Below are 15,471 nucleotides of genomic sequence, written 5' to 3'. Positions count from 1 at the left end.
ATATACTGTCAAAGAGTCCTAAAATTAAGTCACTATGAGAAGGAAAAAATCTTTATACTAAACAGATGCAATTTGGCTTTGAAAAGTGATCACATAAAAATGCCACATTATTCATAAAAATTTAGAAGACTGCAGTACAGACTTGGGGAAAGCCAACAAAATTTAAAACAGAGAGAGCAGGATGATTCATCTACTAGGAATTAAATCAACACTGACTTTCCAAAAGAGGTAGAACTGCATAATAATGACACAGAAAACTAGGGAATAAGAACTCAACAATAAGTTTTAAGCAAAATATAATAAGCAAGCAGATAAATGCAAATGTAGAAATCTTAAAATTAAAAGAGGACAGGTGAACTGAAATGTCTGATTTTACACACAATAGGAACCTCACAGAAATCAGTAAAAAAACATCCAGGGATCAATGCAACATCTGATCAAAAGAGGGTAGCAGGGAGGTCACACAGACAGGGGACCTGTGTGATGCATCACAGAAATCTTAAGGGTCAAATAAACTGAAATAAACTGGGAATGACATAGCTGCTGAAGCACCTTCTACAACAGGAGCATCAATGCACTCAAATTACACATTCTTATAAACCAAAAAACAAAACTCATAGCCAGGAAAGTATCTGTAAGTTCACTGTAATTTCAGCAAAGGGAGATTTGTGACAATGAAGATGCTGGCAATAAAAGCAGCAGGTAAAAGGACAGAATGCAAGTATCATGAGAACTTTTTAAATGTTAAAAAGGAACACTACATCACCAGAGACTTAAACATCCTGGAACAGTTCTATAAAGCTAACTTCAGAATTGGAAAGTGTGTCCAAAAGGAGAAACAGTAAATGCTTCAGAAATACAGTTAATATTTTTGACATCTATGAAGAATTTGGAAGAGCATATTGCTGGAGGAATCAATATTTTCCTCAAACATATCAAAAGCAAAGGAAACCTGTCAGTAAGCTGAAAAGGTCAAGAATTTTCTTTCTACTGTGGCCTTTCACTTTTGTGTACTTTTTGCATCTTAAGCTGTTTGTGTATCTTAGTTCATTTACAGAGAACACTGAGAAAACCTACACACACAGGAGTGCTTCTCTGTGGAAAAGAGCCTCAGAAGCAGCCTTGGACTGAAGCAATTTTTGCAAAGAAACAACAAAATTTACATTTAGGAGTGCTCACTGTTTGTTATCACTCACCCAGGAGTTCCAAAGGAATTCAGATATTAAAAAGGCATGAACTGTTAAAGTCAATTTTGGTTTTAAATACTCTAGGAGGATTCCAGAGGCTGCAGATAAACCCACACCAATCAGATAACGAAAATTTACAATAAAAAGAATTATCAGGCACATCATCAATTCAAGTATCATATAGAAGAGTCAAAACAGCACTGGCAGAGCAGTATCAGGCTTCCCTGATCAAAATTTTTAAAAGGAACAGGGAAGGAGGGAAGAAATTATTTGCCTGAGGCAACGTATCTGAGTTTCTTTACAACTTTCAAGAAAGTCTTTACAAAGGCTCTTGAAATAGAGGGGGGAAAAAGGAAAAAACCCCAAAAACCAAACAACCCACCCAACCAAACTATAAATGAAAAAGCTGAGCTGTTGTGGGATAAATCACAGCCCTCAGCAACACATGATGTTTCTCTATCTACTTACTTTCACTGCTACTTGTTGGAAAATATAAACATTAACACTCGGTGATTGCTGTCCAAGCTACCAAGAATGTTCCTGCAAGCCTGCACAAACCGAAATAGAAGATTTGCTGTTATGCCCATACACTCATCAGGCTGCTCACAGTAACTGCATCCAAGAGCAAACTTCACCTCTTGTTTCTTGCCTTTCTCCCTGGGTCATGTTTTGCTTAAAGTCGCAACCTCATCTCACAGTTACTACAGGGATACTACAACAAAAACATTCATCTCTTCCCTACTATCTTTGTAATTTCACTCAGAAGAAAAGTAGAGATAGGAATGCCATGAATGATTCACAAAAGGAAGAAGAGCTACAGAGATTCCTTTGGTACAAATCTTCCCAATGACTAAAACATCAAAGCTTTTACCAATTTATCAGCTCTCAGCAGCAAGGTTGCTACAAATCTCTGAGATTCAGAGAAGCAACACTCACTCTGTGGCACACAGGAATGTGCCACATACCCAGTAATTACCCCATCATTCATGAATTAAATTATTCTACCCTGGGACAATACTGGGAAGTTGAGAGTTATGTAAAATACTGTTAAAAATAAGATAAATGAAGACAGTTCATTTATTTCTAAACGTTATTTTCCTGTGACAATACTTAAAAGAAGTAGCAAAGGCAAAGGATGCAGTTTGACAATAACCTCATGAAAAGAGACCCTTGAAATCTTTTAGAAATTGACTTACTGCTTCCTCAAGAAATTTAGTGCCAAGTAGCTCTGCAATAAAGAAAGCTTCACTGACCAAAGAGAGCAAGCTGTCAGCTGTGCATGTTCAGAATAGCACCTAACCAAGTGCAGCCCAAAGGAGCATCAAGGGACAAAAACCTCTTCATGGCAACACTCTCTGGTTTTGTTCATTCCAGCATTTCTCCTCCTCACTTTTTTGGTGTTTTCTACAATGTAGAAGCCTTTGGGCTTCCAACGAACCTGCATTTGCTTTCTGTCAATTACTCCCCACTTTGGTCTGTTTCCAACCCATTCCTGGAGCCCTCCCCACTGCAGGGCCAAGCCAGCTTTGGTTAAGAGGAATTAGGTGATTACTTAGTATCTTTTAAATGGTTGAAGCAAGTAGCTGGAGATACAATTTAGATTTACTGTAACATGATAAGGACAAACACTTTTGTCACTGTGCCAACAGCCCTGCAAGCCCACCTTTACATGGAACACTGAGCATAATCCCACTGTCATCTCTGATTAACAAACTAGATAGAGAAAATGCAAATGCAGTTTGTCATAGGGATCATAAAACCCACCTTCATATTCAGAGCATTACCTTGCCTGTGCTTTGTAAGATTGTGGTTCTTGTCCTCCATACTCTCTCCCTGCTGACAATATCTCTAGTTACATCCACTTCAGCATCAACAAAACTTCTCTGTTTGAGAGCAGTTATGTCATCATCCAGATCAGTTTTGATAGTGGATCTTTTCTTTGCCATGATTTTGGCTTTGATAGCGGCAATTTTTTCCACTGACATAGCTTCAGACAAGGACCTAAATGAGCAAAAGTAACAGCAGAGACTGAATTATTGCACAAACAATTATTCCGAAAGAATACCTGAATAAGTAACTTCATCCCGCCCAAGTTTAAGGCTGTGCTATAAACCACAAAACAGTCATCTTATATACACACTGAAATATTATATAGGCTTGGTATTTCTGTTTTGGGCATGTGAATCCAATTTGTGACAAAAAACTCACAGAACTAACACAAAGACCATCCAAAAACCCTAACTATACCAAACAAAAATAAAGAACCCAAATGTAAAGCATCAGGACTAACACCTTCATTTATAACAACATCCAAATTTCAGTTCCCTGTTATTTTTAGTGGATTAGAATTTTGTCAGCCTACCCCTGGCTGCTCTGAGGCTTTCAAAGCATTACTCTAAACCTTGGCTGAGGTGCAGTTATGTGGACTTGGTCCCTTGGAAGATGTGATACCATCTCAGACCATGCAGGTCAGCAAACAGATGGTGGGAACCTTGTCCACATTAATCTGGGTTTGAGAGAACTCACTCGAATCCAAGAGAACAACACCTCTGTGTGTTTGTTTTAAACTGTAAACAGCACTGGGCTATCAGTGAGCTCTACTGTTTTGCAGGTGAGCTGAAGAAAAAAAGCTCAAGACTGAATTGCACAATACTAACTGTCCATACCAATTTTACTATTATATAGGGTTGTTTTTCCTTTGAGAACACATGAAAAAATTAATCCAAGTACTGGCAGTGAAGCATTGTCCTTTGTAACTATGTCATGGGGAAGGGAACTTGTTTGTGCTGCTGCTTGGCTCACAGCAGGGTCAAGCACAGAGGTGAAACTCACCACCTGTAAATATTTGTACTTTTTTCAAAGGGGTAGATGTTTACATTCAGCATTAAAAGAACTGGTAACTAGAGAATATAAACTAATTCAAACAACTCACTGCAGCATTGCAAAGCTGTAATACACTCAAGGTAGCATCCACATTATTAGTTTATACAAAAATCACACATACTTGAATTTTTTTCTTATGCTTTCTACCTATGCCACAAACAGTTTTTTTTCCTATCATTTCCTTCTAAGTAAACCTATGTGAGATGGGAAGAAATCACTCAAAGTACCTATTTTTCATGTGCTTAGCTATAATTATGGATTTTATAAATGCCTCAAATCTGCACTGTCATAAGTGTTTCAAGGTCTGACTCCTCGAACATTACTGAGAGCATCAAAGAGGAAAATTGCCATTGAGAGCTGCTGGACAGAAGTAAAAGTGGCTGCTTTTAGCAAAAATTGTTCTCCATCCTGCAATTAAGCTTTAGGCATAAGGAACAGTAATCCCACCTGATCTGCTCTGTTTGCACGATGCCCTCTTTGTGTCCTTCCAGCCGAGCTGCCAAGCGCTCCTTGTCCAGGCGTACACACTCTTCATCCTGCAAGGAACAGTCTTGTTTAAGTTCTGTGCACTCTCTTTTCAAATAGAAACACAGCTAGAATTAAAGCTATTCACAAGTATTTTCTTCACATTTGCAAAGACACTCTTTATTTCCAATTATTTTTGATCTGAACGTTATCATTAAGTCCAGAGCTATTGGAATCACAATTGTTCAAATCTAACTTCTAACCCCTTCCAGTTCCCATTCCCATGAAGTTCTAATCCTTTTCATTTCCCATTGCCATGGAGTTCTAATCCCTTCCAGTTCCCACTCCCATGTTACCTGTACACCAAAGGACAGGTAACCCAATGGAATTCCTACAAAAACAGATGAACACCCTAATTTACCTCCACCAACAACTTATACTGATGACAGTCACTGTCATTACCTCTATTCTTGGTTTCTTTGCTTCTGCTAATATTTCATCCGCTGCTCTTTTAACTAGAAGAAAAAGAGGACATTAAAAATGCAAGATTGTAGTAGATTTTTATAAAATAACCTCAAAGTTATTTTATAGTTAAACTGTACCTTGAGTGGATCGTTGAAGGCCAATTTCAAGTGGAGCACTTCTGTCTATGCTTGATGAGGTTGCTGCATTCAAACAGAACATTCAGTTTAAAAAGAAAATATTTGCAATAATATTTGGATATAAAAGAAGGACAACAGACAAAGTGCAACAATGGAAGCTCTACATATTAGGTAGCAAAGGTGGTAAAAGACTGGGACTAGTGGAACTAATCAGAACCTGACAAGGTAAAGTTAAATTATGTTGCTGAGGTTCATTTGGCCCTTCTTTGAAAAGTACATCAGACCAGGTGACCTCTTCTGGTCCATTCCAACATAAATTAATCAGTGATCCTATGATCTCTATATACCACTCATAAAAGAAAACAGTCACAATGAGAATTAGACTCAAAAATCAAGATCTACTGGTTTGTCTAGTTTTGTTTTTTTTTTTTTAAAGACAACCTGGTGATCCCTTCAAAATATAAAGTGATTTTACTCATCATTACAGAAATAATATACTCCAGGATATTTAAAATTTAAAGACCACCTACGAAGCAGAGGATCTTACAAAGGTGATATTTCTGTTTTTCTCAGAGAAACCTCTGATTATTGTTAACAAAAAATTCAAGATGATGAAATGCTAGGCAAATCTTCCAGACTGACAAAGCAGTAATTCCATATATTTTATTACACTGAAGATGTCATCCCACACATTTCTTGCATTCAAGATCAATGTTCTACTGAAAGCTTCCCATAGTCTAAGAAAGGAAAAAGAATACATGCTAAGCATTCTAACACAGAATTATTAACCAGAGTAGGTTAATAGTAATAATAATGTTCACCTCTAAACATGCATGTAGGAATGCAGCTCCTATCCAAGCAAAACAGTTAATTTAAGAACAATTAAAATGCAAGAAATAATAACTTTGTTTAGCACATTCAGTTAAGAAGCAAACTGCCTATTTGTCACCCCATCTTCCCCTCCTAGCCCTCACTTGTGCCAAGAAAATGAAGCAGTAAAGAGCACTGTGTGTCCAAATCAAAAGAACACATCACTCACATGTTTCCCCATTTAGGTATGCAAGCAAGTCTTTCCTATCAGGTCTTCTTACCACAGGAATGTTTTCAGTCTGAAAAGACAGCAGATGTGACATTAAACTGTTCTTCCCTCACAGCAACTCACTGAAGATTTTTTACTTTTACCAAAAACTACTCACTCACACCAAGACATGACCATGTGTCCTGCCACCCAAGGAAGTTTAACTACCAAGCTTAAAGTGCAACCACATCCTAGAGGATGTTCAGCTACACAGAATTAAACATACAGCCTGCTACAAAACTGAAAGAGAGGGCAGCCTTTTTCCTCCTTCCCTTCAAACTTGCAAATAAGATCAAGAACAAGTGTGTGTTTTATCACACACACAAACACTTCCCTGCCAGGAATCTGTGTTGATACATAGAAATCAGGTATTTCAATTGTGTTGTTCCACACCTGCTGTCTCAGGTAACAATGAAGCACAAGGGAAGATGAAGAGTGGCCTCAGAGAACAGTCAAATGGAAATTAAAAGGACTTGTAAAAAATTCCTTTATCCTGATTTGTAGGGCTTAATCAATTTTTTTTTATTGGATTGCTTACTTCCAAGTCCACTCCAAAGCTGTTCTGCTTTTCTCCGTTCTGGAGTTCTGCTTTTCCCCATTCTGGAAATCCCTGCCATCTAAGGCACTAAAGGATCATCTAGATTGGGATCACTCCACACAACAGATGAACAAAAGTACTCCCGAAATAGTTTAGTGCTGGAAACCACTATGGCCATAGACTATCATGGACAGTAATTATTATTACTGTTAATAATTGGTTAACAAACTCTTGCTGTAAACATAATTTGGTGGTTTGAAGGGATAATCTGTTAGGAATTGAATTGTCAAGAAAAATACTCCATACCCTGACAGGACTTGTCAAGTGATCCTTGTGCAGAGGTGATTGTTTTTAAACACACACACACTCTGCTGCATCTCATTCTCACTTTCCCCAGCCAAACTGATACACACAAGTGCATTTATCATTGCCTGAAAATAACTACACACATATTCATCATCACAAGACAAAAATCACGTTTTGTATGGTTTACTTACTGCAGCACGACGGACGTACACAGGATGGGAAAGGTGCACATTATTGAGCAGGAACAAGATAGAATCCAAAGTGTAGTATTCCCTGGGCTGGCCCTCTTTCCCTGTCCTGTAACACAAGAAAAGGTTGTAGCATTTAATTTCTCCATCTCTGTCTCAAGCACATCCTTTTGTAGAAAAGGTCTCTTTTCTTTCCAGGTGACAGTTTAAAAAGCAAGCAGTAAACATTATTATCAGGCTATTGCCAAACTAGTGAGCTCTCAATTGTGCTAAAGATTTCAGGTAAGGGAGATGAGTTCTTGCTGCCTCTTCAATGAATGAATTATTAAAAAAAAACCCTTCCCAAAATAAGAGTTGGGTGTGCTGTAAAATAAATAAACAAGACTTGGGAAATGTAAGTACACATTCCCTCTCATTCACACTATTTATTCTGATTATCAAATCATCATATGTGAGACAGCCAGACAAACAGAACTGAGCTGCAAATGAAATAAAGCATTACATCATCTTCAGGTACAACAGGCCAGAATGCTCAGCACTGGAGAAAGCACAGTGTGAACTTGGGACATATAAATCCCACAAAGTCTAGGGAGCAAAGGGTTCAAAACAGTGCCCAAAGATTAAAATAGGGAGTGACTGCAAACTAACTGCACAAGAAAATCAGCAAAATGCTGAAGGATACAAAATCCCATACTGAAGTCAGACCACATCAGAGCAACACAACAGCATCAAGTTCAATCTGAGCTTTCAAACAGCTTGTTTCAAAGATACAGCTCTTAAGGCTAAAAGGGAACTTGCTCTGTGCAACTATTCACAAAAAAAAAAAAAAACAAAACCCAAACAAACCACACCAAACAAGGCCAAATAAATGCTTGGCTCAGCTTGGCTCCAAGTACATTGAACAGAATTCCCCCCTCTCACCCATTATGCTGTTACTACAAGATTTTTTAGGGAAGCAATGCCTGTCCATGTTTCAAAACCCCCATTTCCTAAACACTGCCAGTGCTCTGAGAAACAGCCTGGCAGCCAGGAAAGCAGCAAGGGCAGCAATTCCACTGCCCAGCCCCACTGTGGGACATGTCCAAGCCCAGCTCCAGGCAGGACAGGGCTCCTCCACACTGCCCAGTCCCTGTCCCTGACCAGCTGGCTCACCTTAAAGCCGGAGCAAGAGAAGCCACCACAAAACCAGCCCAAAGCTATAAATTTAAGACTGGCAGAGAATTTTCAACAAACAAGAAATTTCAGGAAGAAGCCCTTTCATTAAAAGAGTTTTCCCTGTAAGTACAGTGGCTTTACTCATGGCTCATCATCAGCACCAAAACACACAGCACAGAAGTGCCAGCCTCACTGGGGGAAGGGAGAGGAAATAAATACTCAGTCACAACTTTATGGAGCCTGGAAGAGCCACACAAAAATCTACTAAACCAACAGAAGTGAAAGCCTGTTTTCTCAGTACTGTGGATTTAATGCCACCTACTGCTTTGCTTGTCATTACTTTTCTGAAATTAGCTAAGAGTGCCCAACAACCTGTTCGGAACTTATTATCAGCACTAAAGTTCAAAACCTCACCTTCACAATGATGCCTGAGAAAACCAATGTAAGAATAACATCCAGAGAAAAGGGATTCAGGATACCAGAACTGTAGAATAAAGGGTCTCTCTTACCACTGTCCCTTCCTTCCAAAAACCTGGTGTGCTTGAGGTGGAGGGTGCCTGTTCTGCAGAGGAACGGGAGCAGACACACAGGATTTTTCTTTCAACTGCTAAGAAGCCAAAACTTGGCTTCACAACTACAGGCAGCCACCAGAACTGGATTCCTCAGCAAGGAACTGTTTGAACAAGCAGCAAAGCAGTAAGGATCTTTGATATGGTGGTATCTAAACACACTGGAACCGCTAGCAGAAACAAAAGCTTCCTCTACACAGGCTTGGCTCCAAAGCAAAGCCATGATGTCACATGATGCAGCTGTCACTTCATTTTAAACAAACACTTCAGACTGTCTTAGTCCAGAATCACTCATTATTTCTTTGAAGTGTGCCATATGCACTAAGCATGACAGAAGTCCAGCTGGTCATCTACTCAACCTTTACAATATTTAGCAAGAAATGGCAAAATACAAAAACAAACACACACCGAACCATTATGTATTAATTGAAACAATAGTGCTACAAAGGCACAGGCATTGCCAAAGCTCAGCAGGGCACAGCTGGTACTTCATCACTTCGGCCACACACACAAGAATTGCCCGTGCTCATTATGGCTCTAAGAGGATGTTTTATTAGGAGAACAAGAAATTGCACATTAATAGGAAATCATCAGATGGACAAGCAGTTGCACACAAGGAAAAAATCTAAGCCTAAACTGACATTTCAACATCAGCGTGTGATCCTGCTGAATAATCAGAGAACTAAAAACAGGCAGATCTGAGGGTAGCTTGCCTCATTCAATTTACAAACATCCCAAGTAGAAATAGAAATTAATTCTTTTATTTCCCACATTCAGTTATGGTACCAATTACAATTAGAAAAGAAAAATCTTAGGAGGCAGACCTCAACAAATTCATTAACAATCATTAAGTAAAAATGTAAGGAACAATTTCATCTCTTACAAAATAAACTCCAGCTAAAAAACGAGAAAATGTTTATATAATAAGAGAGTTTATATAATAAGAGAGTAAGTTTCACCTGGTAATTTTCAACACCAGGAACTGACTTCTTTCTCATCCATTCACCTCCCACCTGTGGGCACCAGGAATTGATTCATTTCTAACAGCTTTATTTCCTTTTTCCTGTTTCAAAGCCTGAAGTTTACAGAGGTACCAAGAACCTGTGTCTCATCCACAAAACCAAGTAGAAATCTTTAAAACCACAAGACAAAGCACACTGAGTATCACACAACAGACAATACCCAGGGCCAGCTGCTCACTGTTTGCAAACTCAGCTGCATATCCAAGCCCTTGACTAGGCAAAGAAAGCAATAAATTTCTCTGGTAGATTGATTCCTTCCTTTGGTTTTGAAACCGATTCATGCATCACTCTTCAGGGCCCATAGGTCAAAACACACAAACCACTTCATCTCAGACCACCTAGCCTTTTTCATGTGCCAGCAGGAGCATCTCTATAATTATTATCTGGAAACTAAACTGGATTCAAGTTGCTTTCCCCCCCTCCAGGTTACCTTTACCTTGGCTTGATTCCTCAGCCCAGTTCCGTGTTTGGGTGACACTTGTGCCAGAGAGAGAGAAGGCAATGCAGGGCAGCACTGCTGACTCCTGCCAGCTAAGCTGCCCGAGGAGCCACAGCTAAATGTCTCCTGGGACTACTGCTAATTCTAGCAGGGACAAATGCCACTGCTGCTCTTCAGCCTGGCATTACTCTCCTCAGGCTGGAGATGCAATTACAGCTGGGGACACCTAAAACAGAACTTGAGGTTTGCTCTGTGAAAGATTAAGCCACCAACACCTGCTCAGTGCAAGCATAATTTGGGTCCTGTCAAGTGACCTGAATATAAAAGGGTTTGAATCTTGAAAGTTTTTGAGAATGTCCCTCCTGAGTGTAGCAATTACCTAAATTAGCAGCTCTTGAAGTGTGGTGTTCAAGCTACTGAGCACAGCTTGCAGAACTGGTCTCATTTTTAGAGTGTCTTCAATTCAAAGCTGAGACATGCAAAATGCCACAGAGGTTGACAAGAAATGCTGTCAACTGAGAGCAGCCTGATGCTATCAAAAGCTCAGAAGCCGCTGGTCTAAACCAAGATTTAAAGAACAAAACTCCTCAAATTCCACCACAGTGTTCCCCAGGTGAGCACTCACAGCTCTGGCAGGAGCTGCTGCTCTGTTCACCCACACATCCTTCTTCACCAGGAAGATAAACCTGCCTGGCTGTACCTAGCAAAAAGTTTGCTCTCCAGCTGCTTGTAGGGTTTTGGTAACAATTTCTGGGTCTAATCCAAGCTCTCCTGTTTCTTGCTCCCTGCAGAAGGGCAATGCGACTTGTTTGTCTACTTAACCACTGCTTGTTACCACTTGGGAAAAGTAACTTGTAGCAAGGAAATCACCACACCTGTCTACACACTGCCCAGCAGAAATGCAGCCAAGACTTCTAACTGCTTATCCAAATATTTTTCTTCCTCTTCAGTCTACGTACCAGTATCCCCCACTCAGCAGGAAGCACAAATAACTCCAAAAGTAGTTTTTGAAAGCTTAAAGCAGGTAATGAAAATGCAGGTTTCTAGTAATATATAAGGTACAAAGTAAAATCAGCGATGAAAAGTCCACCTACAACTGAAGATAAGCAAGTAGGCTTAATTCCTTTTTCTCTCTCAATCTACAGCCAGTAATAGTCATATCATAATTCTGAGGGGAAAAAATAATAATTCCTGGTCAGACTTCACTGCAAGTTTGGGATTTTGTGAGAAATCTGCAGGCATTTCTGCTTTTCAACAAAGGTTCTTTGAATAGTACCTGAGCTTTAACAAGAAGCATTTTTCCCTGTTAAGTTTGAAAAGGATTCATTGAAACTCTTCTAGTTAGGACACCAAGAAGCAGTAGCTGCCAAATTCTGAGGAAAGGCAAACAAAAAACTCCCTTGCAATGTAAACAATCCACGCTATACTAGGAAAATTCAACAGGTAAAACCCCTCATTTTCTAGAGGCTTTCTAAAACCAGGCATTTTATCTGCTACAATCATTTTAGCCACGTAAACTCTCTCTCTACTTGTTTATTACGATAAGACCAACCAGGGAACAGCCTGCACCGGGTCTTGCCCAGGAAGAGGCCTCAGGTGGGGGCAGAGCACCTGTACAGCTCAGAGGGAGTCGCTCCGGGCCTCGCTGCCCTGCTCCCGGTGCTTTGGCAAAGGAGCAGCCCCGACAGCGCAGGACAGAACCACAGCCCGTGCTGAGCGGGAAGGGACCCATCGGGAGCACCGACTGCAGCTCCCGGGCCCGCGCCAAGCGCCCCAATAACCCCACCGTGCGCCCGAGAGCGTTGTCCGAGCAACAACACAGCGCGTCTATTTCACCGAGCACCGAAAAACTTGGGAGCAGCCGCTGCCTGCTGCCGTCTCATCGCATGAGTCTGCAGGACGCGGCACGGGCAGGAGCGCCGGGAGCCGAGGAACGGCCCGGGCCCGGCTCCGCGGCTCTGCCGGCCCAGAGCAGGAGCCGGGAACGTTCCCGAAGGGAGCGGCGAGCGCTGCCTGCCCGCCGGGCTGCCAGGGCACGGGGATCGCCCACGGGACAGCCGGGCAGGGCGCTGGGGCCCCGAGGCCCTGCGGGGAGCGGCACCGGCCCGCCCGACCCGTCCGCCCCGCCGCCCGCGGAGCGCCAAGGACGGCGACAGCCCCGTCCCCGCTGCCCCGGCGCAACTTCGGGGCAACTTCTCTCCCCGCCCCGGCCGAGTCGCTTACCCCCAGATGACATAGTTGGTCTTGACGTTCTTGGGCCAGGAGAACTCTCCGAAGATCACCTCGTCGCCCTTGACCACGATCTCCTTCTTCTGCGTGTTGTACTGCCGCAGCACGCTCAGCACGTCCGCCATCTTCGCCCGGCCGCCACCGCTCCGGCCGCCGCCGCCCGCCGCAGGACCCCGCCGGCGCGCCCCGGGCTGCCCGCCGCGAATGCCTGAACCGACGCCGCCGCCGCGCCGCCTACTAGGGGCGACGCCGGACGCGTTGCCATGGGAGCGACGTGGGCCCGCCCCCGCCCGAGAGGGGGCGGGCCTGGCGGGGCGGAGGCCACGCCCCCTTGTCCCTCACGGCGGCACCGACGGGGCGGGGCTGTGGGTGCGGCTTGCTCCGTCCTGAGCGCACTGAGCTTTCTCATGTTTTATGTGGAAATAAAGCTTTACACACAATCACTGCCCGAGTTTATCGGCGTGCTTCCCTTCTCTGGAGCTTTGATGCTCCCGCGTGCCCGCCGAGTCACGGCGCGGGGCTGAGCCGCGCTCCGCGGGCGCGCTGGGATGGTTTGGGCGGGGGAAACGAGGAGTTTTGGTTTGGAGAAGAGGTTTTAGAGGGTGCTGGAAGGGGTGGGTGGTGCTAACGGAGTTTTAGGGTGCTGGCATGGATTTGCGGGCTCTAATGGGGTTTTTCAGGGTGCTGGGAAGCATTCGTGGATGCTAAAGCAAAACTAAAAAGGGTTTCGGGGGTGTTGAGGTTTGAGGGGGGTTTGGGATGCTAGGATAGCATGTAGTACATTGGGAGGAGTTTTAGTGGGGCTAAAGAGGTTTTAGAGGGTGCTCAAAGGGATTTGGGGTGCTAATGGGGCTTGAGGGTGTGCTGGGAGGAGTCTGAGAGCTAAAATGGATTTGGGAGTGCTGAGGAGGTTTGAGGGGTGTTGGGGGCGCTGGGATGGTTTATGGTGTACTCAGAGGGGCTTTAGTGACACCAAAGAGTTTTTAAAGGGCTCTGAGAGAGGTTTGGGGGTGTTTAGGGTGATACCTCAAGAAAACGGTGTCAAAGGAGCAGAGGGAGCAGCAGGAAGAGCAGGATCAGTGAAGTTTATGCTGGACTTTAGGGAAAGGTTCCTCACAGTGGTCAGGTTCTCCCAGGGCAGGTAATGGTCCCAATCCTGCCAGAGTTCCAGAAGCTTTTGGGCAATGTTTTCAGACACAATCCATGGTGGGATTATTGGGGTGTCCTGTGCAGGAACAGGAGTGCAGCTTGATGATCCTTGTGGGTCCCTTCCAACCCAGGGTACTCTGTGACTCTGATTCTCTCAGACACTGTGCGTGCATCTCACTCTGCAGGCTGGAGAGAAAATCCTCTGTGTCCTGGATAGAAAGCTGGGTTAAAAAAAAAAAAAAAAAAAAAAAAAAAAAAAAAAAGAAAGAAAGAGAGAGAGACCCAGAAAAGAAAAGTCTCTGCTTTATCAATCACAAACAATCTGATACAAATAAGCCATCAAAAAACCATAGCAAAAAAAAGTCATTAGTGAAGAAGGACAAATAGTAATGCCATGGAGCACATCCCACGTTACCCTGCAGAATTTGGGATCTCAGAGCTCAGTTTGCTCACCTGAGCAACTGCACAGGTGCAGCTGGCACATTCTCTGTTCATGTTCCAGGTTAATTTTTCCTGCTCAAACACACAAAAACTGGGAGCACAGCATTCCCAGCAGAGCCCAACAAACTGGTACCCCCGGGGGAATACTGATTGCAGAATTAAGACCCCAAAACAAGCTCTCATTATGACTTATTCTAACCTTTGATGCTCAGAATTTTCTTAACACTCTCCAACACTGTCAGAAAACATGATACCATCTTAAATTTGCAAAAGGCAGAATTGGGTCATTTTCCTTCTTGTAAATAACATGTGCTGAGGCTGACAAAACAGACTTAAAGCCAATAGCCTATAGAATTCCCTGTTTCAATATGTTAGTGATATCCCCATTTGTGTCAGAACAACAACATGCAGAGCACCACAAGTGTATTTAAAACATTTCAGATATGGTATTAAAACCAATCACTGCCAATATTTATATGGGTATAGAGTAATATTTATGTGTTTAGAAGACAAAGGCATAATGAATAACCAATATCATTTCCTGAAATGGATTTGGAATTATAACTAGAGCTACAGCTTATGAAAATTGGATCAGGACTTGAAATGCTTCCAGCAGGCCAAGTCCCATTTCCATGCCTCATCCAAAAGCCCCAGTATCCCCTAAACCAGTGCTACCTCTTCAGAAACACATCCTGTACATCTGCTGCTTCACAAGGAACACCTCTTTTCAGTGAGACACACAGTCACTGTGTTACAATGACACCAAAAAGCCCCTCATTTCAATCCTCCTCTATTCTGCTGCTCAGGGAGCAGGGAATGGGGCACACAGTCAGCTGCACAGATATTTATTTTCAGGTTTCCAGAAAACACTGTAGCTCTGGTTTCCTTTTTCACTTAAGGCTGCCTTCCCTGGGAAGAACAGTGAAGAAAAAAGAAAAGAAAAAGAAAGCAGAGCAAGGAGGAGAGTGTGCACTGGCAGTAGTTCAGCAAAGACAAGCTGTCTGCATCCCTAGGAGCAGGATCCCTGTGGGAGCTGGGTGTGCTGCTCTGGGAGGAGGGAACAAAGCAGGGAGCAGCAGGGAGCGAGTTGGTCTCGCCCTGCTGAAATCAATGCAGGTGTGAAACCAAGGATGGAGCAGCACAGAGGTGCTGTGGTCATGCTCTGGCAGGAACAATGCAGGTAGCTAAGCCAAAGGAATGACCCAGCTTTGTGTCAGTAC

General features: G+C 42.8%; 1 protein-coding gene across 1 annotated transcript in view; it reads right to left on the bottom strand.

Moving 5' to 3' along the window:
• The window catches only part of CDC73 (cell division cycle 73), a 101,569-nt gene extending 88,759 nt beyond the window's left edge, over positions 1-12,810 (bottom strand). Inside the window, exons 1-7 of the mRNA XM_058808405.1 lie at positions 12,656-12,810; positions 7,251-7,356; positions 6,177-6,246; positions 5,138-5,200; positions 4,998-5,050; positions 4,518-4,606; positions 2,972-3,188 (exon numbers count right to left, since the gene is read on the bottom strand). Of these exons, the coding sequence (XP_058664388.1) occupies positions 2,972-3,188; positions 4,518-4,606; positions 4,998-5,050; positions 5,138-5,200; positions 6,177-6,246; positions 7,251-7,356; positions 12,656-12,786 (729 nt within the window). The 5' untranslated portion in view covers positions 12,787-12,810. The remainder of the gene's footprint in view (positions 1-2,971; positions 3,189-4,517; positions 4,607-4,997; positions 5,051-5,137; positions 5,201-6,176; positions 6,247-7,250; positions 7,357-12,655) is intronic.
• Between the last annotated feature and the right edge of the window lie 2,661 nt (positions 12,811-15,471).

Source organism: Ammospiza caudacuta, chromosome 7 (genome assembly GCF_027887145.1).
Source record: "Ammospiza caudacuta isolate bAmmCau1 chromosome 7, bAmmCau1.pri, whole genome shotgun sequence".
Lineage (NCBI taxonomy): Eukaryota > Metazoa > Chordata > Aves > Passeriformes > Passerellidae > Ammospiza > Ammospiza caudacuta.
The sequence above is the reverse complement of the archived record's forward strand: the minus strand, read 5'-3'. Positions and strand labels throughout refer to the sequence as shown.